Here is a 26,352-nt window from a genome sequence, read left to right as displayed (position 1 = left end):
ATAGTCGTCCTAAGTTGCAAAATGCATGATACAGTATGTGCTGAGCATAGAGGGAGTATCTTTGTAGTTTTAACTAATTAATTACATGATTCATACTGTGTTAATCTTTCTCAAACATAGGGCCCCTGACAATGTTGGACAGGTATCATTCAGGGGCTGATACACATTTGTGGTGTAGTGGCGCTGTGATCCCGCTGTAATTGCTGTGCTGGAAGGGGACCAAGAAGCATTTAACATGCTGCATTTAATCACCAGTGCAATTACAGGGACACTGAAGTAGATATGTTTTCCTGCTACCAAGTCATAGCAACTTCTGAATTGTAACAAACCACTACTAGATGTGCTGGAAGGCTTTTTTCCAATAAAAATGCAGAACCTGGGATTTTATAGTCATACTTAATTAGCATCTGTGGTTTTTAATGTCTTTAAAACTAAATGTCTAATGCACATATGCTGCATGAAAGCATTTTTTTTCCAAAATCCTTATTCTTCCATCATCAAAAGACACATGAACAAAAATTAGTTTAAAGAATTATAATTATTCTAGTGTTGTTTTTCAAGCATTGACAATACATACCTGTATGTAGTAGTAGGATTTTTACTCTGAGGCAGCTGCACAATTCTTGTCATTGGTGAACATCTGCACTAATAATACTAGTTCACCATTACCTTAAAAAGTCTAGGTGGTGTGCTAATACAGGTGAAACTGAGCATTTTGTACTGCCCTTTGGCGCTTGTGTAGAGTAAAGCTAGTATTAGATTTAATGTTTCTGGTCTCCTTTTGTTTTTGTCCTAAAGATGGGATGGGGAAGTTATGAAGCACCTGACCATCTGCTGGAAAATGGAGGATTCTGTTACCAAACCTTTGCTTCATTATTTATTAGGTGTGCCTGTCTAAGTTTCTTGGCAGAAGTTTGTTTTTGGAGACTGAGTATCTTGAGATCAGTCAAGTTTTGGTATACTTCTTTTTAACTCTCTTTGACTGCACAAAATTTCCACATGTGACTTGTTCTTGAATCTTCAGAGTGAGATTGTCTTTTGATTATGTTTATTCTGATTGAGCTGCTGTGCATCAAACAGTTGTTTCTTTGAGATTTAGGGCTAGAATTCACTTGCATTCTCTGAATGTGGTTTTGTATTGGTAGTCATTTATTGGAAGAGGAGGGAGAAGGAAAACCAAACTTCCAGTGAAGACAGAGTAGAATATGCATTGATTTGGATGGTACCTTGCAGTGATATACTGTAAAATGGCAGGAAATAAAAGGAACAATTGATAGGATAGAGCATAAAATTGAGTTTATAGGATCAAGTGCTCTTCTTGGAGCAGATAAAGCCACTTCACACCTTTATAAGAATGTAAGGGAAGTACCATATGAAAATGGAATCAGGCAAGCGATCTCTTTAGTTTTCTCAATTAGTTATATATCAATGGTAGTACACAATATGAGCACATATAGGATTTGAAGTATGTGATTTTTGCTATTTAACACCCATTGCTGGCTCTCAGTTTGCATTATGCACCTTTAAGTGGAGATGCAGATGTGCATCTCTCTGAGGTTGAGACCTTACAGTGGTCTGTGTGCATGTCTGTCTGAATGCTCAAATAGTTCCCTTTGCTGTGGCAAGTTGTAGGCACAACAGCACAAGTAAGGGATGATGGTTTCGAGAGTCTCAAATACACATTTTATTTTTACCCTTACATGCAATTTATTTCCTGCTTAAAGTATAAACATGGTAGAACTTCCAGGATTTCCCATTTCTGTAAATTTCTTCTCTTTCAAAGTGTGTCATTGCTACTGCTTTCATGGCCACGTTGTTAAGGGAGTGGGTTTCTTCCTTTGGCAGCAGAGGCAATTTTAATACCCTCACTGTTTTCAGACCAAACCCTGCAGAACTGTTGCATGCAATCATTCTGTAGCCTCTGGGCTTGAAGTATCCTCACTTAGTCTGCCACTTGACCTTCTGAGCTTGCTTCACCTTGCGGTTTCCAATCTACATAATGATTTTGTGTTACACTTTTGTTAAATGATTTCTTTTTGACAAATGGAAGTACCTCCAAAGAGGGTTTAACTATATATTCTGCCTCAGCGATAATGCCACTCTATTTGACTTGATTTATCTATAAATATGAATGTCTTTCTGAATGCCAGCTTAAATTATGTACAAGTAGAGATTATAAATTATCTGTATAAAAATGACTTTCTAGGGATATTGTACATATAAAATGTATACTCTGAGCAATGCTGGATGAGGTGCTATTCAGCATGGAGCTGACTTTTCATGAGGGAAATCTAGGAATTACTATAATATGTGCAGTTAAAAACTGTGGTGATATCTGATTCAGAAGCACATCCCAAGCCAGCTGTGTCAGAAGGGTGTAGAAGTGCTGGGTGTCAGCCTAAAGACTTGCAGTCTAAACCACACAATTCTCATTGCCAGGGCTAGCTTAGAATTCTAGCTTTGCTGTGCCTTATACACCACTACAGTCATGATATTGTTATGTGTTCCTAGAAACAGGAATTGTATTGCCTTCCCTAAAAGTCATCCATGATCCTCTTTTTCCTATGAAGTGGAAACAGAAGGCTGTGTCGTGATTAAGACTTTGATATTCCAGAACCTTTAGTGTTTCAAATAAAATTGTCCCTAGAAATAACAGATATTGCAGATGTATGGTATATTTGAGAAGGTTGTTGGGAACAAAGAAATTTTACATTTTTGTGTTCCTCCCTGGCACTGTGAGCTTCTGGTGAATTCTGTAGTCACTGAGAAATAATTAAACCAGTGATGTGGTTAACATGTGCTCTATGAGAGAACAGCAATATGCTGGTTTGCTCAGTTTTAAGTCTGGTGAGTGAACCCTTGCCTGCTGAATAGAAGAGATCCTAGCAGTGGGAGGAGGGATTTGTAGTATAGCAAAAGGCTGTCAAACATTTTACTTGGCATACACTGACCTACAAAATTTGATGTACATAAACTGTGTAATGCATTTTCTTTATAAAACTTTTGCTCTAAATAAATATTGCATTTTCATAAAGAAGCTGATTGTTGATCAATGCTGTTACTCTGTCTTTGCTTTTTTCTTAGTTCTAGTGTAGTGCTGCTATGTGTACCTGCTGTCACATAAGTGGCTATGTAAAAGAAACTAATAAAAAAACCACTCAAGGTTTGGGTTCTCATCCTAGTAGCAGCCTCAGACTGCCTTGGATGCCTTGAAAAGGTGTATACAAGGATCTAAGGGAAAGTGATCCTTGAAACTGTAACAGTGTTATTTGGCTTACAAGGTCACTTGCCCAATAGTGCTGTCCTTACAGAACATTTCATGGAGTTTTGTGTGTTAGATGTACGTGGCAGCCTTTTTGACTCTTTTTCACAGAGCTCTGTGTTGTGTTTGTGTCTGTGTTTTCCATTGTTTGTGTGCTGATAAGTAAATATTATATGAGGCTTTGGATTGATATTTAACAGCTGAGATGGTTGATTATACCACTGAAAACATTTGTCATTGCCCATTCCAATGTCATCAGTATGAACCAGCTGAACTCTGCCTTTCTTTTTCTTTGCTGCCCCTGGGGTTTAATGGCTTTGCAGAGAAGGTCCTGCCTGGCATATTGAGCTGCTCCAGAAGGTCTAACCCATAAGCAGTGAGTACTGAACTGCAGCACACTGATGCTGGAGGTGTTGACTCACCATGCTGCTTTTAATTGCAGTTCTCTTGAAGGTAGATAATCTGTGTAGACTGCCAACACATTGAATCTTTGGGTATCTACCAATCTGAAGATATATTTCTATGGCTACAAATGCTGTTTTGCTTTTCTTTTCTTGGGAATTAACTTTTCTCCTGTGCACATACTGTTTGCATTTAAAACTAGCTTTCATGTGTCTATGGCTCTTGCTATAGCTGGCAAATGGTTGTCTCAAATCTCCAGTGATATGTGTTCTTATAGAATTTTTGAGCCTGATGTAAACCAGCTTTCAGATGTGCATGAATTGAAAAGCATCTGTAATGTTTGGTGTGACTGATATCAAGATATGATTGACCAGGTCTGGGTTTACTTTGTTACTAGAAAGTAATTTAAAATAACCATCTGCAAATTCAGGCAGGGAGAATCTATAATTCTGATATGTGTTCATTTATGATACAATTGCTTTGAAAAAGTTGTCAAATTTTTTTGTCTCTAGGTAACAAGCAGTTTTTTATGATTGATGTGTTGTTATGACTCAGATCTCTCAAAATTCCTTTCCTGTTTGGTTGGAGGTAGAAAACAACTGTTCTGGGTAGTCTCGGTTGTTTCTTTGTATGTATTTTTCTAGAGAGAAATGTGCAACTAATTTGGCTAAATTGTATGTTCCAGCTGGAGGCTGCTCTGAGGAGGAAAAAAGGTCTTATGGGCATGGACAGTTTTGGTGCAACCTCGCCTGTTAATAGGTGCTTTCAGACTTGCCCAGCATGGCGTTAATGCCTGTAGATAATGGCAGAGTTGATTCAGGAATGCTGAACAAATCAAGTATTGGGCAGTGTGCACAGAAACCAGTTCATTCTTACCTAAAGATAATCCAACACAGAGAACTTCAGAGAATATTCTCCAGGTCACTGTGTAAAGGAGATGGGATGTTAGAAGAGAACTTTTTGTAAACTGGGAGTAACATAGTGTATTGCTTTGGGTATTTTCATTGGAGCCTTAGAGAGGTCTTATAACCTTAAATTTTAATTTTTTTTTTTGGTAAGGCTACTGACTTTCTGAGGTTTGAACACCTGTGGCATAATTGCATATGCACTTTGTAGACATCTGGGAGGCTTAAGATATTGCTGCTGTTCTCCTGCAGTTTTTCTCTCAGCTGAAGGTTGCTGCCCTCAGAGCTGAGCCACCCTTGTGGATCATATGAACTATCCTAGTCCATGTCGGTGCAAAGTCAGCCAGGTTATTTTAAATTGCTGCTGAATACAGCTGAGGGTAGTAATGAAAAGCTTGATGTAATAACTAGTTAAACCATTCCATCTAGACTTCCAAGAGCACATCTGTCTGTGTCCTTATAAGTACAATACTTTAATCTTTCCATTGCTGTATTGTATTCAGGATTTGTCAGGACTGCAGAGCTGTTGCCAAGGGGAGTCTGCTATTCAAATGGAATGTATTGGTGCTTCCTATCTATCATTATTGTCACATTGCAATACAAAGATTTGAATGATGAATGTGTAACATATATATTGAATGGTAAAGTAAGTTTATTTTAATATATGAGATAAATGTATAGAAGACATATTTTGGAAACTCTTGGAAAGAGGTTACCATACAAAGTCTTTTTCTATATTCTTGTTTCTAGTTCAGCCACTTCTAGCCACTTACCTTTGATTCCTAGCCATTTAAGTTCTTACCTTCTCTGTACCCTTGCTTCATTGCCCCCAAAACTTCCCTGTATTGATTAGAAATATAATGAATTTTTTAGCTCTATTTTTTTTATTTTTTGCCCCAGGTCCAGCAAGACTATGAATCTCTGTTCCAAATGCTTTGCTGGTAAGTGCAGTAAAAGGTTTTGTGTTTCTCTTAGATTATTGAAACCACATTGTTGGCATCTCCCTTAGGATTTGTGCATGGGTTTCTTTTCCTTCAGTGTGTATATGTAATCAGATTTTCCTCCCTTTAGTGCTTCCTTTATTTGCTAATCAAGAACCTCTTGTGTAAATGTACCCATCAAAATTAATTCTTGAAGTTCAGGGAATTTAGGTACATCCTTGTACTACAGAGCCCCATTGCCAGCACAACTCCTGTATGGATGATGTGGTTTCCACAGCACATAAGTCTGAATTGTAATTTGGAATTTTGTAGGATTTATTTTGTAATAACTTCTGATATATAGAATGGATTAAAAAATTAAAATAAAAAGTTGGTATAGAACACCTCATTTCATTTCCTCTAACTTGCAGCCCTTGAACATTAAATCATCAGTAAGTCATTGGTAGGCTGTTCTAATTACTTCATATTATTTTCCTATTGTAAGGTCATTGCTATTGTGTAAAATCTTAGGAATTGTTTTTGACCTTTTCCTGTTAGCAGCTTCTAACTTTGCTCTTCTGAATTAATTTTTTTGTATTACTTAGTATTGTAAGCTTACTTTTAATTGTAATTAAGGTCCTGTCATAGCTCATGGTTTTTAACTGCCTTGGGGCAACAGATAAAATTTTAAAAGATCTGGAATTTGTTTTTTTTAACTTTAAACACCTGAGAAATAAAGATTGCTAAAAGGTTGTTTAGCAAAATGTATTTCTCTGGCTGTTTTCCAAAGGCATGGATCTCTGGAAATGGTATATTGAAGAAAGTATAAGTCATTTCTTGTACTCTTTCCCTACTGTCCACATTCACAAACAAGTCTTTGATTTGACTCAGTAGGACTGTTATATTCATACTAGCACTGTAAGTAGCTTGTGTTTGTGTACTCAGCAGTGCAGGTGTTCTGATTCTGTGACATCAAAACAGCCCATCCCTCATTTGCTGAGTTTAGCAGAGTACCCAACACTTCACAGCCAGCAGACCAGGCATTAGACAGAGCATCTTTTCTTTTGGTTTTTACTGGTTTGGATTTTTTTTGTTTGTTTGTAATTTTGTTTCTTTTTAAAGAAAAGAAAAGTTCCTGGCTTCTATTCTGCAATTTTTCCAAAATGCCATTAGCTCTGATAAAGTTAATTTTTCTCTGCTGTAAAATTTTAAGATGAGACCTTATGTGATTGGCGGGGTGGAGGTGGGAGAGCTTATGTTTTTAATTTTTCAAGATGTTCCTTAGAGCCTGTTTATTTTAATGACATAAGTCTTTGTAAGTGTTTTAGTAACCTTAAGAGCTGCTAGTGGTTGGAATAAAGGTATTGTAGAAAGTGCTGTGGAAAAAGACAAGTTTATCTTATTTAGATCTTAACTATGGTTCCTTCAACAAGTAGTATTAAAACTACTCCAACTCTGTTGGAGTCATAACTCAAAACCTCTCAGTGTCATCATTCCAACATAAAAGCAGTTTTCTATTTTTTATTTTTTTCCCCTGATGTTACTGAAATAGCTTTAGCATATTTTTCTATACTGGGTTTCTAGCTACATACTGATATAGAAAGATATGTACTCCTGTTTCTGTAAATTGAACCACCACAGGTAGCAAGATTTTAGGCAAGTAAGGTGTTGAAAGATGTTTTTCACTGTTTCAGGCACTCCAGAGAAGGGGTGTGAAAACTAGTTCCTCTTTTTTCTCTTTTAAAATGGCAGGTTATTTATTCAAATGTGTTGAAGCAGAGGGAAAATTTCAAAAGACTATTTCTCTTGACCATCATTTCCTTTTTCTTTTATTTCAGAAAAAAGAAATCCACACAATGAAAAAGGTTAGTAACTCTTTAAATTACTTTTTTTGATCATTTTTTTCTAGATGGAAGAATCCAGTCTTCCTTTTAAAAAAAAATAATTTGAGACACACACTGCAGGAAAGACCCTTACATTTGTGTAAGCATTCCTTTCTTACATATATTAGGGGAGAAGGGCAACAAGTCCTGAAGGGATGAAATGTTCTGTTTACAGTACAGTATGATTTATTCACAGAACCTCCCTATCTTAGCAGGTTTTTCAGACTTTCTGAACTATCAACAAGTTTGTAAATATATGATCATGAAGCCTTCTTTTCTGCATTTCCTGGCTTCCCCATAGTTCTGGTTCTGCCAGGACAGGGTTACTTTGTGCAGGTTACATGAGGTTATTCTGTACCATCTCACCTCATAGCCAGGGCTGGGGAAACGGGACACTCCTCCAGGGAGAAGGGGTTGTCTTCATCAAGAAAGTCTGGCAGAGGGAGTGGTTGGGTAATGCCAGTTCTGAGCATTTTGCATGTGAACCACTTTCCTCTCTCTGGTACATTTTTGTTACTAATATTGTCACTGTTAATGTTCCTTTTCTTATCTCATTGCTGTTTCCAGTAAATTGTTGTTATCTCAGCCTGGGATCTTTACCTTTGTGCCCCCACTTCTCCTCTCCAGCCTGCCACTAGGGGAAGGGAAGAGAGGGAGCAGCTTATGGTTTGGAGTTTCAGTGGGACACTAAATTTGGGAATTCCATTCCTAAACAATGACACCCATCCCTTGGGGGAAAAATGATCAAGTTTGACATAAATCAGATTAATTAGCCCAGAATTGGAGCAGAGGGTAATGTCAATTTGCCTTATTGTTTTACCAAGTGCTTCTGTTTTCTAAATTTATTATCAAAATAAATTCACTGAGTTTTCACCCACGTTTGTGCAAGATGAAACAAACTGCAAAAGCAACCAGATAATATGGCAGGGAGATTAACATTCCTTATTTTGGCTATCTTTTGTACTTTTTTTGTACATTAAACATGGGAACAGTGCTCACGAGATATTACTGAGATAAGTTGTTGGCAAGAAATGATAAGTGCATGGCAAGAGTGAGCTGCATACTGCACAGATACATGCAGCCCTTTGTCTGTAACTGCCCAGTGTGTTCATGTAGATCCAGAAAGTTCACTAAGCTCTTCTGTACAACCACAAAATTGCTGTTCTTTTGCTACAGACTAGTTCTTAGCTTGCAGATAAGGGTTGATAAATATTGCAGAAGAGCTTGAAGTTAGCTACCCTCTTCAGCTGTCTTTGCTTCCTCTTCACACCATCTACTTGTTCCAATAAGGAATACCTGACTTTACTTAAACCCTGGAGAAGCAACAGACTCTAAAATGTTCAAGAGCTTCTCTGAAATAATTTCAAGTTAATTGTACTTCTGCAAAGTACTTCACAACATTCTGTCTCCAATTCAGTGCTGACCATGTGTTATCAATGTCTCAGAGTCTCCAGATACAGAACAAATGTAACCCTACATATTGAAGTGCTTCAAATAAATATGCTCTTTAGATGGTGAAGACATAGTTGCTTCAGACTTCCCATGCATCTAGAATACAAATGCAGTAAAGTGGTGTGGGTTTGGGAGGCTTTTTGATGTTTATTCTTTTGGTCAGAATATAGGCTGGTAAGTAAAATTGTAAATTATGGCCAGAGTATCTCCCTTAATGACACCACATCTTTCAAGAATGCTGCAACATTTTTTTTTCAATACACTAAACTGTGAATTTTGAGTGATTAAACACAGTACAGTGATAAGTTAAAATTTTCAAAAGTACTCTTTATTAACTTATCTTTGCTCCCATTAGGTTTATGGAAGTTCTAGTATCAACTTCAGGTAGGGACATTGTTTGAGTACCTTTTGAAATGCCACTAGATAAAGTAGAATCTTTCAGGCAGGAATTCTGCATTCATCGAAACAGTACCTGGTACCTCAAGAATTCAATTTTAATTGGAACCTCTGGGAACAGTCACAGAATGAACTATTACAGAGTAAGAACAAAAATTTAAATAGAGAAAATGATAAGACTACACTTTCTACTTACATCACCCCCCAAAAATGCAGTCTGTCTTTAATCCATTTGATTGTGAGCCTGGAAGGCTTAATTTGTGCTATGTTCTATCAGCAATGGAAAGAGAGGTACAGGAAATGGATTTCAGCTTTTTCAGTAGTGTGTGAAGCTAAAGGTAAGTGCAGCACTGGATGGTTTGGTGGAGAGATGCAATTGCAAAACTGGAAGAACTTAAAATATGGTTAGAGTTTTCATGGATTTGTGAATCAAAATCATAGGCATTCTATCTGAACATGTAATTGGAACTTCTAGAGGTGGGTATCTATCCCTTAATCCAGCTGTGCAATATTTATTTTCATGTTGTGCAAAGTACTAGATCAGCATTACTGAAACTGAAAAGATAACTCAGCCAAATAACCCAAGAATTGTCTGAGTTTTAGAGGCTTCCACTCATAGTTTGGTCTTATTTTTAGGTTGAAGTAAAACATCTTTTTTTAATTAATGGATTCTCGATGAGTAAAAAATTAGAAATTTTTAATCTTCATTATAGTAGCAGAAAGTCAGGATTGCTAGAACCACATTTGTATTTTCAATACATATGCTTAACTCTGTGCTAGGCTGTTATGAAATTTTGATAGTATTTTTTATGTTCCTGCATTGAAAAGATCTAATAAGGAGTGAAAAAGAAACATAGTACATATTAATGTCTATTTATCATCGGAATCTAGAAGTGTCAGATTATTCACCTATTGCCTGAACTCAGGTATCTGACTGTAGAGTTACTTAATATTTTTGCATATCTTAACCTTCCTCCTTTGTTGAGCAGATCTTTATTTTGTCATGCTTAAATCACACGCAGTTTTTGGAGCTTACAAAATTGGCAGGTTTTTGTGTCTCAGACTTATTGAATAGTACAATTTCCTTTTCTCTCAGTTTTTGTAAATCTTGGGAGCTCTTTACAACTTGTCTGTTATTGCTGCCACGTCTGGCAGTAATGACTGCTATTGTAAGCATGAGCTGACAAAAATCAGCGCTCCTGCCTAAATAGATTTTGCTGTTAATTAACTGCTGGTTTGATTCTTAGTCAAGCTTTCAGCTTGCTTACTGGAAATCTTTTCAGCAGGTGCATCTTGCATGTTGCTAGTTCAATTTATGCTTTTTTTGCTGTACCCTATTGTATGGTAATTACTAAATTATGCTTGATTAGGCATTGTGTTCATAAAGTTTTCAGTCCTAAATGAATGATACAAATCTGTTATGTTTGTATTTTTCATACACTTGTAATTTCTGATGTGTATCTACAAGTTTTAGTACTTTGTTAGAAAAGCAGCAAGAAGTGTTTCCAGAAATTCGAAAACATGACTAAGAACTAGTTTTCTTTACCACTACACAAGACATTTCTTTTTTCAATATGGTATTCCCTTTGTTGGCCCCTAATAGAAGCCAGTGCCTCAATCTGTTGCTTCCATTAGGTTAGAATTTGCTGCTGTATTCACATCTTTGTGCTTTGAAGTACATGGACTGCTTGCTACAAAAAATGGCCCTCACTGACTAGAGTTTGAAAGTAGTCAAGTTTCATCTTTAACTTCTATTACACAGTCAAGCTTGCAGCTAAATATTTCTTTGGAAAATTGTATAGCTGTTACAGTGGCAGCAAAAATGCTTCATATTTCTAGAGCACCTTCTAGTAAAGAATGTAACATTTCAGATATAACCATAGATATTGTTTGGCATACACTCAATTTCTTTTACTCTTTTACTCTGTACCCAAAGAATTTCTAAATGGGTAAACCTGGTAGGAAAAAGATGTCTTAGCATAATTAGTAAGCTTGAAATGTGAGATATGTGCTAAGCTTGAAAAAGAGAGTCACCATGAAATGGAATTAAGAAAAAATTGGATAAACTGCTTCAGTTATTTATACGCTTGATTTGTACTGCTGACCCCAATCATTTCTTTTACTCTGTTAGTATGCATTATTCTTTGACTTTAAAAAAAATTAAAAATCGAGTAGTAGCTCTGTTTGGATTGTTAAAGCAGGGCAATATTTTGTGGAAAGATTGGGATAGGATTTTTAGTTGACTCCTTTTAACCCTAACCTGTCTTAAAGGTTTAGAGGGGAAATACAAATCAGGAGAAAATGAATTTATTTAAATACAGTTGTATGATCTAAGCTTAGGACTAATCATTTTACATTTGTCAAAAGTAAACATCAACCAAATCATCTAGCATATTTATACAGTGCCTTCCTAGGTCTCAGTATATACAGGAGAATTGGAAATTTGGGACAGACGGATACCTGAAGCTTTCTAGCCTTGCTGGGGTAAAATACAGATCACATGTTGAGTGAAGTTAGTAAAACATGACTTGAGGTGTCCATATCTACATTGTCATGGCATGGAAGCTGCAGAGTACAGTGCTCCTGTGTTGCTTTGTGTCAATACTGATAGGATTTGGCTGTGCATTGTATAAAAAGGTGTGGAAGATGCTGAGTAGAAGGCACAACCCTCACCTTCCTGGGACCTGGCTGTGTGAAGGCGTTGTGTACACAGCAGTGCAATGAAGGGTGTCAACAGGGCCAATGGCTCAGCTGCTGGTTTGGTGTGCTCAATTATTTTGTCCCTTTTCATCCTCCTTTAAGTTCCCCTGGATGGAATAGTGGGAAGGGGCAAGCACTGATGGGGGACAGACCCGTGAAGTTTCTGTGCAATTGTTAGTGGAAGAAAGAATTTCTTTCACAGCTGCCACTCAAATGTTGTGTATTGAGGTAGAACAGGTTCTTCTTTTTCTCTTCTTTATGGCTTCTTTAAGTTAGTGGAGCATTATCCTGTCACATAAGGGTCTTTTCACCAACACAGTCTAGTAAAATTGAATGCCTTTTAATTAATAACTATTATCATTTTACAGTCAATCAATCCTATCAGCAAACTACCCTGTAGGACAATAGTGGCTGTTGGATTGCATCTTGCAAAATTCAATCTAGTAGACTGGGGCTTATTTGTTAAAAATATAAATTACGCTCACACAAAAATATGATCTTTTCTCAGTACTGGCTGCTTGAATAGACTACGAAAGTGTCTTAATTTAACTTTTGCTCTGTCTTAACAAGACATCACTGACGTTTTCCATGTATTTTCTTTTTCTTATCTCAGGGGATTGCCAGTCCCATTGTACAGATTGATCTGCAAGCAAAGAAAAGTGCTCAAGCCCTTTTTTTCCTCAGACTTACATTATTTTTAATTTTTCATAGCTTTGTTTTCTAGTATGTTTTTTTTTCTTTATGGTAAAGCCAGTTTCTTTCTCTTTTCTTAATATCTTGTTCCCCTTCTAACTCATAACCTTTCCAAATGACTCATTGAAGCACCGGCTGTAATTTAGTCTCTTGTGTATAGGTTCTGTGTTGATGTAAAAAAAATGTTTAGAAATACGACTTAATTGCCATGATGTTTGCACTTTGCAAGCATGAAAGTGGAGTTACCTATTGAGGATGTGCAACCCACAGGTTTAATTTATTTAACTTTTTTATGACTCTGTTTCCCTATAAATGTGTGCATAAGATAGAAGAGGAAATGTTATTCTTTTTTTTCTAATTTAGCAATTTGCTTGATTTATGGAAAAGCCTGTGTTCTGTTTTGTGTATTTGCTCATTTGGAACCCTTCTATAGTTTATAGAGACACTAGTGATTTGTTCCTTAGCCTCCCTGTGGAGTTTGTTTCATATTACAATCTAATTCCATGTCCGTGTCGTGCACTCCTGAGCTGTTAATTTGTACATTTCGATGCAGTTTGTTTCATCGTGTTTTTGTAATCCAAACTGAATCTAACGAGCTATGTGCTTTGGGGACCCTGCCTTGCCTTGCCAATTAGAACAAGTGGTTACTGAGAGAGAGCATGTTTTAAATAAAACATGGCACCTCTGCGTGGGACCAGCAGCCTTTGGGGAATAAAAAGAGAGGATATTTAACTCTTTCTGCCTGGGAAGAGAGGGCAATATCAGAGTACGCCTTCTAGAATCATTCAACTAATTCCTTTAAAAAGTATGATGCAGGTTCATGGTTTGCCTTTTAAATAAAATGTAGTTTGCCATTGGAGATGTTAGGCACTACTGCCTGAGGAGTATTTAGAAATTCATAAGGATATCTGTCGAGCTGACTGCATGTTTTCTAGGATTCTGATTGTTAATGTCACGTCAAAATTGTACAGGATTAGCAGCTACCTTTTTCTTTTCCCTTGCACTGCCACACAAGAGGCTGAGAGAAAGCAGGAGGAATGCCAGATGGTGAAAGAGCTGTTTTCAGAAGGTATTTTACAAGGGAAGGAGTCTAGAAACAGTATTTATTCTTTTAGAGTGCTAAGGTTATGTGCTAGGTGGCCAAGAGGAAGTTATGTTTTGAGGCAGCTGGGAAGATGTGTGTTTAGGATCAATATTTGTGATCATCAAAGAAATTTTCCAGCTTCTACTGATGTTGAAATTAACTAAACCTCCTGGTGAATTCAAGCAAGACACAACAGTGATTTAGGAAATTAACTCTACTTTGCAATTCTTTCTTGGATTCCACCCCCAGCATTTCCTTTCCTCTGTCATTACTATTAACTTGTACATCTACACGCTTGAGCATCTCCAAATGGAAGTAGTTACTGTCCAACAGCAGCTCTTAGCTAAGGACAGTGGGAAAGAATTTAGGTGAACAGTCATGGCAGCTAACTCAGGCAACATTTCAACAGTCCTTGCATACATAAGCAGGGCAAGACCAAGAAGGAGCTCCCTTGTGAAGACCTTTTTAATTGAGCAGCTAGTTGTAAGGGAAGTACAGCTGTTTGCTAAGGTGATTTAAGCTGTTAGGGAAAGCAGGTGTGTGGGACAAATGTGATTGGATAATAGAACGAAATGTAACTGATGACTTTTCAGTTCTTTAGCCATTTCATATGAAAGAAATGTGATCTAGCAGCTAGACAGCTAGCTAGAATCCTGACTTGATTTCCTTTTCATAGTCAATGAGGATTTCTTTGTGATACTAGACAAGTTGGGTTTTTTTTGTCTTGCACTTCTTTTCCTCATCAGTTACTGAGAGATGATACTATTTTTCTAGTGATTTTGGGACAACCTGATTTTGGACTTGCCTTTCATGCTCTTGAGAAATGTATGTAGATAGGAACCTTTTGTTCCTTTATTTTGTCTTAGCCTTCAGAAGTCTTAGACAAAATTGTGGAATTTCAGTTCTTTTCTGTATGTGTCTTTTCTGCAGTTGAATTTCTGTTCTTCATCTTCTTGACACTTTTACCTTCAGTCCAGTTTGTTTCTCTCTTAATTTAAAGGAAATCATACTGCACTGGTACAATCAATGCATACCATTTCTTTTAATACTTTTAATGATTTTTCTTATGGAGCCTGCAAACATGCCAGTTGTTGTTTATTCATACCAGTCTTCTTATATGTATTGCAAAACGTTCTCACAAAGTTAGTCACCAGAGGGCAAACTGCTCATGCAGATTTAGTCAATACAACTGTAATTTCCTGCCTTTTTAAAAAAAGCCCAACAGTCTCTGAGTGAGTTTCCATGCAGTATTAATTAAATGAGAAGTTTAATGACTGTTGTCTTCAGAGATAAAGAAGTTAAAATTTTACACTGAATGAGATGGAATTTTAAAAAAAGTAAAATATAAACTTTTGAACTAATTTGCAAGCATTGGGGGAAATATACCCCTTTAGATAATGCTTTTCCTTGTTACCACATTAAATATCCCTAAATATCACTAAATAAGTGACTAAATATCACTTAACTATTAGTCAGGGAGAAAAAAGTAGCTTAAAACAGTTTTCAGCAGGAATATCTTTATCCTTAATTTTAAGTAGATGACTCTCTATTATGGGGGCAGGTGTGTGTGTGTGTGTAATCCTATGCTGAAGATACAGATAAGGCCTTTCTTGAAAAGTCACCTGAAATAACTGCATCTCTGGTAGTTCAGCCTGTAAAATGTTGTTCCTTTCCTTTGCAGAAAGCATAGGCTGTTGACTGAATCTGATACTGAAGATTTAGGAAATGACTAGACAAGTTATAGTGCTGTAATAATTAAGCCAATCTGTGTGTATGCATTGTAACTGTCTTTTAATTATGATAAAAGCATCAGAGTACAGGAAAGCACAAGATTGCTGGCCTAATCTCCTGGTTTAAATCACAAATAATTAAATATCATCTAGGTAAGCTCTGTTTGCTGAAAATTTCCCCCTTAAACAGCTACTCTGCCTTGATGTGAGGATGCCTGGGGCTCTGAATGCACCATGGTCAGTAGTATTTCTAATGAATAGGCCCCCTTACTATTAGGTAATATTAAGGTATGCCTTCTTAATTGCAACGTTGTAGGGATGACATTTGCACATTGAGCTGAATAGAGAATAATTCTTTTCTTTAGAGAATTTCTTTAAAGAACTCATTAGCCCCCTAGTGCTTCAAGAAAACAAGTAATTTACCATCTTGACATTTGTGTGAGTCAGAGGTGGTGATATTCTTGTTCACTGTACATAGATAAGAATCTAAAGGACGAATGCTAAACATCCAAAGATATTGGGTATCAACTTTGAGAAGGCTTCTAACTGCAGTCCTTTCTTTATCTCCCTCCCCCAGGATATAAAATTTTTGATGCTTTAAGTGTTAAAAATACACATCTCCATAACTCTATGGAACTGCAAAGGTATTTAATGCTTCTCTTGGTGAACCTAAGAATAACTTTGAACATCCTGAAAATAAATACAGTAAATACATTATAAAAGTCTTCTAAATTCTGTAGCAGAGAAAGTAGGTAGAATTTAATTATCTTTGATTTTTCTTTGGAATGGTGCTTGGGGTTAAAACAAAGTCGAGAGCAGAAAGGAGCTTAGCTTTGCTTTGCTTGCTGTAAAATTCCAATTGCACATTTTGAATGTCTTTCATTCTACCCAGCAAGGAAGTTAAGGGTCCTCTAAAAGAGAGGCTCTGTGACTTGCATGCATTATGAAAGTAATTTAAAATTAAATAAAGAGGTCAGATCACAAGTGTAAAAAAATTGATTAGATCAGGCACTTCTTTATTTCAGACTGCTTGACTTTTCAAACTCAGTGTAGGATTTTGCTATCCTGTGATGTCACCCCTAATCTTCTGGTGTAAATAAATGCAGTCATGTGAAACTATTAACTATTACTGGGCCAAAGAATTTGGAAACCATGAATCAGGAGTGTTGATTCTGATCTGTTGGGTTGCAGTCAGGCTGGACACAAATGCTCTGCCATGGTTGATCAGAAGTGCTGAAGCTGAAAAAGCAACCTGATTGGGGTCTTCTGTAGAGTCCATCTTCTGAGATTGCTCTTTTCTTGCTTCAACAAAAGCACCTCTAGTAATAGTCCTCAGACAATAATGCAAGATTTTTTTTTTCTTTCCTATGCATTAAGGCTTCTGATCAGACAAATGTTGAAGGAGGCTCTGGTTTGTATATTTTTAACTACTAGTGTTACCCACATCCTAGCTGTTCATTACTTGAACAAGTGAGCAGATGAATTTCATGATGTGCAAGGTTAATGATCCAGTGCATAAGGAAGAACCTTGGAGCTTTGTAAACATTTATTTTGTATTTATGTGCATTTATCTACATTAATAGTTTAGCAACATTGGTAGCATTTTTATTGGGTTTTAGCTTCTAATAACTGGAGCTTTTATATTTTGGGACTGGGGCATTTCTGTCCAGGTCTGTGGAAAAGGTTCCATATAAGTGGAAAGCAAATTATGAGCAGACAGTAGATGTCTTGGGAGGTTAGCAAGCATTAGAAATGACCAAAAGTACACTTCTACATTTCAAATGATGGCTCAAAGTTGATCCAGTAGTCACTGGAAGTTGTTTGTGGTGAGCTCAATCAGCAATAAAAGACTAATTTCTTTTTTGGTAATTCTGTAAGTTACAGGCTTGACTCTTTTAACAAAAGACGCCGGAGTTTTGTCTTCTGTCTCCTGTTTTGCTTCAGAATAGGAAAAAAACCCTAAAACTTTAAACACTTTAGAGCGTGTTTGTGGAGGTAAATACCAGTCTGGCTCATTTCCAGGCTGAGAAGGAAATACACTGTGCTATTTACCTTTGTGTTCTCGCAATGTTTAGTATGGCATCACTGGTCTTCATGGACAAGCTTTCATTCTCCTCTGTTGACATGCCTCGCCCTGCAATATGTGAAGAAATAGAAGGCTGATCCCAGTGTAGGTGAATGCAGTCTTTCACCATGACATTTTCTGTGCCTCAGCAAAGTCAGTGCTTAGCTTCAAGTACACTTTGAGTAGCAATTTGAAAGCTAGAGTTTGACAATGCTGGCTTCTTTTTTTTCCTAGAGACTCAGTAATATCTAGAGAAAATTTTGATAGGCATAAATAATCCCAAAAATACAAATGCATATAATGAGTGCTGACATCTACTCAACTGACACAGAAAAGTTAATGTTTAGAAATTGTTAAAACATTTTTCTTCATTCTGCACTGCTCCTGTTAGTGTCCATAATTATTATTTGAAAAGAGTTAAAATTATTGTATAACTGGAAACTTTTAACTGTAAAGTTTTAATGTAAGATAGACATAGCAGTGACTTGTTTTGATAATCAGCACATGAAAATCATAGTTGATATGTGGCTGCAGCTAGTGTTCCTGTACAAATATTTTCTTTTTTTTCTAAATGAGCTCTTAAATCTGTGCACAACTGAATTGTAAAAAAGAGTATGTCTGAGTCCAAATTCAAGAGGGCTGGTAATGTTCTCCAAATCAATGTATCTGTTAGCTGTGGGTAGCAGTAGGTCTCCAGAGCATTTCAGTCCTTTTTTTTTCTTTCCTTTTTTTTCCCCTTTTTTTTTTCTTTTTTTTCTTCTTCTTTGACAGGGTCCTGGTATGCTCTAGCTGAGGAAGAATATATAGGAATATTCATCTAATAGATTTAGAAATGCAGAGTGCTGAAAGCTTTCATAACAGAACCAGTTTTTCTTGATAGTAACTAAATGAGCTTTTCTTTATGTAAAGGTCAGATTTCATGTATTTGTTCCCACTTGAGGTTTTTTTTTGACAAAAAGAAAGCTATTTTGCACTTGATTTATAAGATATTTATTGTGAGTTAGTACTGCATAAACATCTGATATTCTGAGCAGCGCTGTGTACTGCTGACCATGCCTTGGTGAAAGGAATTTTAAGATGCTTATTGTGGTCTTTTCTGCAGGTACTGCAACAAAGTAGAGAATGTCCATTTACAGGAGAGCAGGAGTAATTATTTTAACTTGAAACTGTTTTCTCTGTCATACAGCAAGCTGCAGTAACTCCCTGCAGACAGAATGGTCACTTGTGACTCCATCCACACACCTGGGCCTGAGAAATTAATTGTGCCCTAACTTACAAGGAGGGGAAACTCATGGCTTATTCACTTCAGACTTCTGAAGATGATATTGTCAGTAGGACTTGAGAGTGTATGTTCATTTAGGACACTTCAGAAAATAATTCAAGAAGTAAATCTTGTATTCTCTTGTGGCAGCTTGTTCTTTAGTTAGATTTAGCAAGGTGTTCAAATAAGAGTCTAGCTACTTTCTATTAAAAAAGCTAGGCAGGTAATTGTGTTGATGTGAAGACACATAATTTATAAAAATTCAAGTTGAAGACGATTTCTGTGAAATTTTTACTAACATTTTGTTATCATAAAAGCAGTCATTTTTACGAACAGTAGCAGTGCCTCTAAATAAATACAAAGCATTTGAGGTAACTTCTTATTCAACTAAGTAATCAATTTTAAGTTCTGTATTTGTGAACCTTCTATGAAATTCCAGTTTGCTGTATTCCTAAACCATGAATAGATAAATGAACTAGAAAACAGTAAGTGTCCAACAAACAGGACAAATACTAAGCTTATTTATTTTGTTAGTGTGTGTAGGTAGCCCTTAGTTTTTTTAGTTAACAAAAAGAAGTTCTAAATTTCATTATTAAATATTAACAGTGACTAAGAATCAGTCTTTAAACATGTTCACCAAATAATAAAATATTTTAGTTAAAAAGCATCCTCATGAACCAGGATTAGAATAACATTTTTAAGTTTAAAATCTGAAAACTCTTTCTAGAGCTGCCAGGTTTAACCTGTTTATTCCATTTCGCTTTTCTTAGTGAAACTCAAAGGAATTCAGGCCCTGAAATTTGAGGAAAATCTTTTTACTGTGCGATTGTATTCTTGAGCAGGTGGAGAAGTCCCATGTTCCGTTGTGTGTTCTCCATCAGGTTTGAGGCTGAGAGGCTGTAGAACCTGTGTTAGCAGCTAACTGCAAGGGTTGAGTTGTTTTCTACCCAGCCTTCCTTTTTGCTTAGCCAAAAGGAGCTTTGGGTTCTAGACTCTCAGTGGAAACCCTTTAGCTTAGTATATGTCTGGGCCGGTTCCCTGTTCTCTGAAAGACTCAGGGTTGAGTGGGTGGAGAATTTAAAGTGACATGGCATTTACTGTGTCCAAAACTGACTTTTATTTTTCTCCCCTCCCTTGTGTTAGAAAACTCTTCTTTCATTTTATGTTGTACCTTATGTTGCATTCAGCAAGGTACCATACTCTAGTAAGGACATGAGCACCTTTACAAAAACACTTATCAGTAACTGGGTTATTGAAGAGAAAGTTTCCTGAGTTTTGAGTGTGCTTACAGGATCCATTTGGTTGGATGAAACGAGTAGCAAATTATTCTTGTTGCTTTTCTGTGCTGTTCTGGCTCTCTAGGTGCGCAGCTTTCTTCACCAGAACATGCCTATAGTAGTATTTAGTATCACTTATTAAATAGAATATGGAGTTGCATTTCATGGTTAACTGCAACTCATTTTCTGCCCTTTGCTCAAGGGAAAGCAAGTAGGAGGCTTCCTGCCTCTTTTCCCAGTTTTACTGCTGATCAGGGAAACAGAGACTATAAAAGTTAGTTTCTCTTTCCACTATGTAAGTTTGTTCAGCAAGGTATTAACAATTTTTTGGTTGTGCCCTGGCCTATTAGCAGGAATATACAGTGGTACAAGAATGAATTTGTTGAAAATTTTATGCATCCATGACCTATTGAAGAATGGTATCCTTCTGCCGTGTTATTAAGTAATTTTTCTTCTCCTCTTAAATTAATGTTGACGTTCTGTTACTGGATTTGTTCTTGTCTTCAGATTGGAACATAATGGAAAAAAATTGCATTGCTGGTACAGTAAAATTAATTGTTTAAATACTTTCCTTGAAGTAGAATTCAACTAGAAAGATTATAATGTAAAATCAATGTATGATTTAGTTTTGCTTTCATGTATGAAAAAGTGCTTGTGGAGCATTCAAAGCAGCAGGGGAATGCAGAAGAGAAGGATGAGTGAAAATCAGAGTGACAAAAGGGCAAATTCCTGAGGAAGAGGAGATACTCTTGTCCATCTGTGTCAGTATTCCAAGGAAAAGCAACTCTTCAGAGTTCTGCCTTGAGCGAGCATGATAATGCCTTTTCAATAACTGCCTTGTGACACTGGTGATGCAAATTTTGTGCAATGTATGGAGACATGGGAAAGCTGTTTGATATTAAATGTCAATCCTGGTGGTTGGGTTTGGTTTTGTTTGCTTTGAACAGAGCCTTTTTACAAAACTGGGTGCAGGTTTGGAGCTGGCATTTTGCAAATGCTTTCACTATAGATTTTTGCTCTGATTCAGCTCAGGTCAGCCTTAACTAGAAGTTATTGATAAGGGATTTCTGTTTGCCTATGGAAGATAAACAGGCTTTATAATTCTGTTTCTATTGAGTACTTTGTAAAAATTTCAGAATACTCAAGATGAAGCATTTGCTTTTAACTTTAGCAAAGAGATAGATCCATATAGATGGAGCTGGAGTGCTCAGCATAACCAGTTAGAGGTTTGTGATTTGGAAAGAAATTATTTGTTTTGCTTATAAGATAATTTAATCATCCTCCTTGAAGGTTTACAGCCCTGAGATGAAGCTTAGGTATAAATGTAGGTGAGTTGGTATTTGACAAGGGATGGAGCCACAGACTTCTGCTAAGGGGGGATGGTGTGTACAAGAAAACTGCTCAACAGTTTTACAGCAACAGAAAAGGTGAATGGAAAATAATTCATCAATTACCAGCCCTAGACAGAAGCACTCAGTTTTTTGATAGTTTTTAAGTTGGGCTTGTCAGAATGTTCTGTATTCCTTAGGCAAGTGGGGATTTACTCTTACTGTTTTGTATTTGTTGTGGTTTCTTTGTCCTAGTGGGATGGCCAGCACACAGCAGCTGAGGAAAAAGAAAATAATCTTCAGTTTGTTCTATGGGATAATTGTGGTTTTCCAAGATTTTTTCTAGTGTCCTGTCATCTGCTTGCTCTCTTGTAGAGTAACAGGAGAACCATATAAGGTGTATTCTTTTAATGCATTTGGTTAAAGTAAATATCTTCAAATTATATTCAACTGGCTGAGTTATAAAATGAAATTTGGGTTCCATTGGTTTTAATAGTGTTGTGCCTGAGCCTTTTATAACTGGTGCAAACTACTGGTTTTAACCGGGAATTAAAAGTGGAGTCATGCACTGGATGGAGTGATAGGTTGAGATGGGAAAGTTAGGATTAGAGTTAGTTCCTTTATCTGGCTGATACTGCTCAAATTTAGATCACAAAAGCAGTAGTTGGAAACTTTCCTACTGAAAATCCAAGTTGTGTGCTCATATGGTGGGACTGACTCTTGCTATTATGACACTTATGAAGAGAGCTTCTACAGAAGCCATAACCTAGTGTAGTAAAGACATTTTGATTGCCTAGTCCATCTGCAGATGATATGGGATTTCTCATACTCTTTTTTGGCATCTGGTGTGAGCTACAGAAATTGTTTTGAGGATTAAAGGCAAATAAATTCAAGGAATTGCTTCATGTTTTCAAAGAACAAAGGGAAAACTCTCATTTCACTGATGTCTACCAAATGAGATACCAAAAGGAGCTGAAATACATATACTTAAAACCTGGCAATTGCACTGCAAATACAAAAAAAAAAAAATCATGTTGTCAAACACTCTGTTTTTGCTCTTGAGCTAGATTTGCTCCTAGAGGATTTTGAAGAGGTTTTTAAATAATAACATAATGTTTATCAATGTATTAGCTTACCAGTAAAGCACAAAACATAAGTGTGAGTTTTCTAGGGTTAAAATAAGTTATAGGTAATGCTGACTGTAATTTTTTATATTTTTCCTTTTAATTATTCTCCTTCCTTCTGAGAAGTGAGACCTTCACAGAATGTCAGGTGTAGCTTGGTCCCCAATAGGCATGAACAATCTGAGGCATGTACCTTACCTTGGACTTGTCGTCTTTCAAGCATTCTTGTAATGCTGTCAGTCTAACTTAGCTTTTTCTAACTTGGCCTCATAGGCTACTTCTAACGCTCCTGCCTTACACAGGAGAAAATGGGGAATCTGTTTGAATAGAAAAGCCTTCATCTAATGAGGAACTGAGCTTGGGATGTCTGTGTTCCAGATGGCAGTAGTTTGTGCTGCCATGTCTGCAGGTGTCTGCTGGAAACAGTTCCCTTATACTAGACGGTTCTTTGTAATGCCCCTGCCCTCTACCTTTTTTGTTTCCTGGTTTAGTTCAGAAGATGACACATCTGTCAGTGTGGAAATACCTTACAGAGTACAGTACAAAGTGGTTGAAGGAAAGCACCTGTATCTCTGATAGCTTTCTGAGAAGCAGTTTTAATCCCTCAGATACAATACATTGCCTGTCTTGTATGATCAGTGGAAAGTGTTCCTTTCAAATCAGGTGTTCTCTGGTAACCTTTTTAAATTCTTGAAATCGAACCCACAGTGTTCAAGAATTGTAAAGCCAATATTATGAAGATTCTCTGAGAGGCAGATGTGCATTAGCATGTTGAGCAGTGTGCTCCTACTGTTTTTCACGGAGAGAAAATAAGTGAAACCTTAAAAATTTTTATACTTTGTTAATCTCGTAAGTCATTTCCCGTCACCTTTTCCCATGTAGATATAAATGGTAAATGTGAACTGCATTTTTGAAGGATTTTTCTGCATCTGTGCTGTCTGGTGTTTAAATTGATTGGGCCTTTTCTTTAACTCTTATAATGAGATTTCAAAACTGTTTTCATTTCTGACTGAAGGTTTCAGATATGTTCACACTTGAAATGTACTGGGCTATGCATAGAGTAAGTGGGTTTTTTTCTGTGTGTATGCTTATTACTTTTCCAAAGAAACTGAAAATTAATCTTAACTCTAACCTGGCAATAGTGTGTCTGTGTGTGATATGGGACTGCTCCATGATTAAAAATTTAGGGTAAGGTTAATTTACTAGGTACTGACAGACAAATTGTGGAAGGTATAGGAGCTAACTGGAAGAGAGTCTGTAGAGAAACTGTGCTCCCTTTTGAAAGTTGTTAAAATTTAATTTTAATTTTAGTTCAGTAGCTTTTATCTGTCTCCCCTGGATATTCTGGGAGAATTGCATCTGTAACTTGTCTTCTGCCAGTAGCCAGTGAAGTGAATATTCAGAGCTCTATCCACAGGGCTAAAGAGATGAGAGAATTGTGTAAAATAAAAATAAAAGTTTGCGAATTTATATTGAATCTTAGGATTCAATTTAAACATAATTGTTAGCATTCAAAAACACATAATCACATAAGCGATTATATGCGGTGCTTTTTATTTAAGAGCTCTGGGAATCGGGGTAGTTTCCACCCAAATCTGATTCCGACCATACATTCGAGGTGAACGTGTTTTATACTCTATCGTTATATAACTTTCATGTTAATTATCAAACTTATATTGTTCTATTGTATACACAGATTTCAGCTAAACATAGCCCCCTTTAAATTTCCAACATAGTTTCTCACGATTCTTCTTATGGTTATATAATAATTATATTTAATTACTAAACAATCACCACATCTAACAATTATGTCTTTTATCATACTGCTTACACAGGTGCAGTGATCTGAGAAAACACAAACCATAATATTTTCAAAGACTATTTTTAACATTTTCCAGGGCTCCACTATCATAATGACAAAAATTTGCATTGCTGTTTATATTCAATGGGCCGGTATTTCACACCATGCCTGTCAAATTTCTCAAAAGCATTAAAGTGTGGTACTGTATTTACTTATGTAGGGTTCGCATATAGGTTGGAAAATCACACTACTCTCTTGGAGCACAGCAAAGCTATTCAGTAATTAGTAAATTTAAAAACAATTGAGTCTCCATAATTTGGTGGTACCATGTGATACCACTGGTGATGAAAAGTTATTATGAAGCCTGAAAAAAATTCTTTACTCCCTTGTGCTTTAGTCACAATAATGAATCTTCTAGGTCATCTTATTAAAACTGAAAAAAAAGTGGATGCTAATTTCAGTTTCGTTTTACCATGGTAGTAGTGTCTATGGAATTTCATTGTGTGGATTTTCCACTCTTTAGGCAGCAGGCATTGTAATTTCTGTATGCTTCAGTCAAAGCTGTGTCCTGTATAAATAAAAGCGAGGCGCAGAGTAAACTTTCTTAACATTGAAAGGTGGAGAGGGGACTGGTGCTTCATCCAGCTCAGGCTAAGGAGTCACCCTGCTTACACACTGCTCCTTTATTGGCATAGTTCAATGAACATTAATCTTCTCTGAGATTGTGATCCTGAGCAAGTAGCTTGGCAACAGGAAGTACATAGCTGAATAGATTGTATGGAAAAAGGTGAAGGTTGCTTTTTGAAAGGATGAGTTTTGGTTCCTCTTCTCAATGTGGAGTTCATGTGGGCTTTTAAGGGGAGTTCCTTGCATGGTGCAGGAGAGTGAGACATGTTTTGATGACAAATGTATGTCTGGTTTGAAATACTGCCTTACAGATAACTGCCTCTTTATACCTGAATGTAGAATTTTCTCTCTTCCTTTTTAACTTCTGGTGTCATAGAGGGGAAGAATTTATGAAAAAATGTCAGTGCAGGTTAAAGCAGGGTGGACAGAACTCACTGAAGTTTCTGTATGGATAGAAGCTTTTTACTCACAAGGTAAAACCTGGAATTTTGTGAGCAAAAGTGTTCATTTAATGCTCCTGAAGTATGTAAGCATGTGCACATCAGGGTATTTTTCTTTTTCTTGATCAGATGGCCCCCATGTATAGTATATTTTTGATTTGTTGAGACTAAGTTGCTTTAAAAAGAACGGTTCCTGTATTTTCTTTCTGAACAGAAGCTCCTCTAGTAAGTGTTCAGATTTTCTTGCATTCATCAAAGCAAGGTAAGGAACTACCAGAGAGCAGAAAGTGCAGAACTCAGACTAGGTGACAGTGGGGGAAGGGTTTTCTGCCTGAGGCTGTAAAAGGCATGCTTGTCCTGTAAAACCATGTAGAATGTAGTACCTTCTGGAAATATTGATGGTGGGAAACCATTGAAACTGTTGCTTGTTTTTTTTTCTCAGGGCAAAATATATTGGTTTTTAACTCTGAGAGCAGATTCTTTCCAAAGACTTTTCATTTGTCATAATTTGATGGAATAGATTTTTTTTCTGGTTTCCAAGTTATGTTATATGGTTGTGGCTGTCTTAGGAGAGAGAGGAAGAGTGTGTGCATGTGTGCACAGCCATCCATTTATATTGGTTTCCCTTCTAGTTATGTAAGTTTCTCAGATGCTGACGCCCTCCTGTTTTGGCTGTTTCCATAGAAGTAAGTGACCCCTATCCCAATCTCAGTAGAAGGAGGATGTATTCCTCATTTCAAGTTTTATTCATTGATTGAAGACACGCTCCTTTCTAGGAGTAACTACTGGAGCATTTTGTTCTTGTTACCTGTCATTGTAGGTAATGAGAATGTTTAATCAGTATTTTACTGACTAAACATCTACATTTTCATCTGCTTTCTAACAACACATATGAAACACTTGACAGAGCAACAAAATGTTGCACCTCTTACTGGAGTTCTGGATGAGTCCTTGCAAGAGGACATTCTCTACTTTATGCATATTCTGTGCATAATTTATTTT

The 26,352-nt window shown here is 36.6% G+C and overlaps 1 protein-coding gene across 2 annotated transcripts in view; it reads left to right on the top strand.

The window, feature by feature from the left end:
• The window catches only part of ZFAND3 (zinc finger AN1-type containing 3), a 135,125-nt gene that overhangs the window by 27,538 nt on the left and 81,235 nt on the right, over positions 1-26,352 (top strand). Inside the window, exons 1-3 of one of the 2 annotated variants that reach the window (XM_071428382.1) lie at positions 3,620-3,638; positions 5,470-5,510; positions 7,328-7,354. In XM_071428382.1, the coding sequence (XP_071284483.1) occupies positions 5,483-5,510; positions 7,328-7,354 (55 nt within the window). In that variant the 5' untranslated portion in view covers positions 3,620-3,638; positions 5,470-5,482. Of the gene's footprint in view, positions 1-3,619; positions 3,639-5,469; positions 5,511-7,327; positions 7,355-26,352 lie in introns of those variants that run through there. The other variant, XM_071428388.1, reaches the window with a different exon arrangement.

The sequence above is a fragment of the Agelaius tricolor genome, unplaced genomic scaffold (genome assembly GCF_023055355.1).
Source record: "Agelaius tricolor isolate 1412-34295 unplaced genomic scaffold, bAgeTri1.0.p SCAF_1, whole genome shotgun sequence".
Taxonomy (NCBI): Eukaryota; Metazoa; Chordata; class Aves; order Passeriformes; family Icteridae; genus Agelaius; species Agelaius tricolor.
The sequence above is the reverse complement of the archived record's forward strand: the minus strand, read 5'-3'. Positions and strand labels throughout refer to the sequence as shown.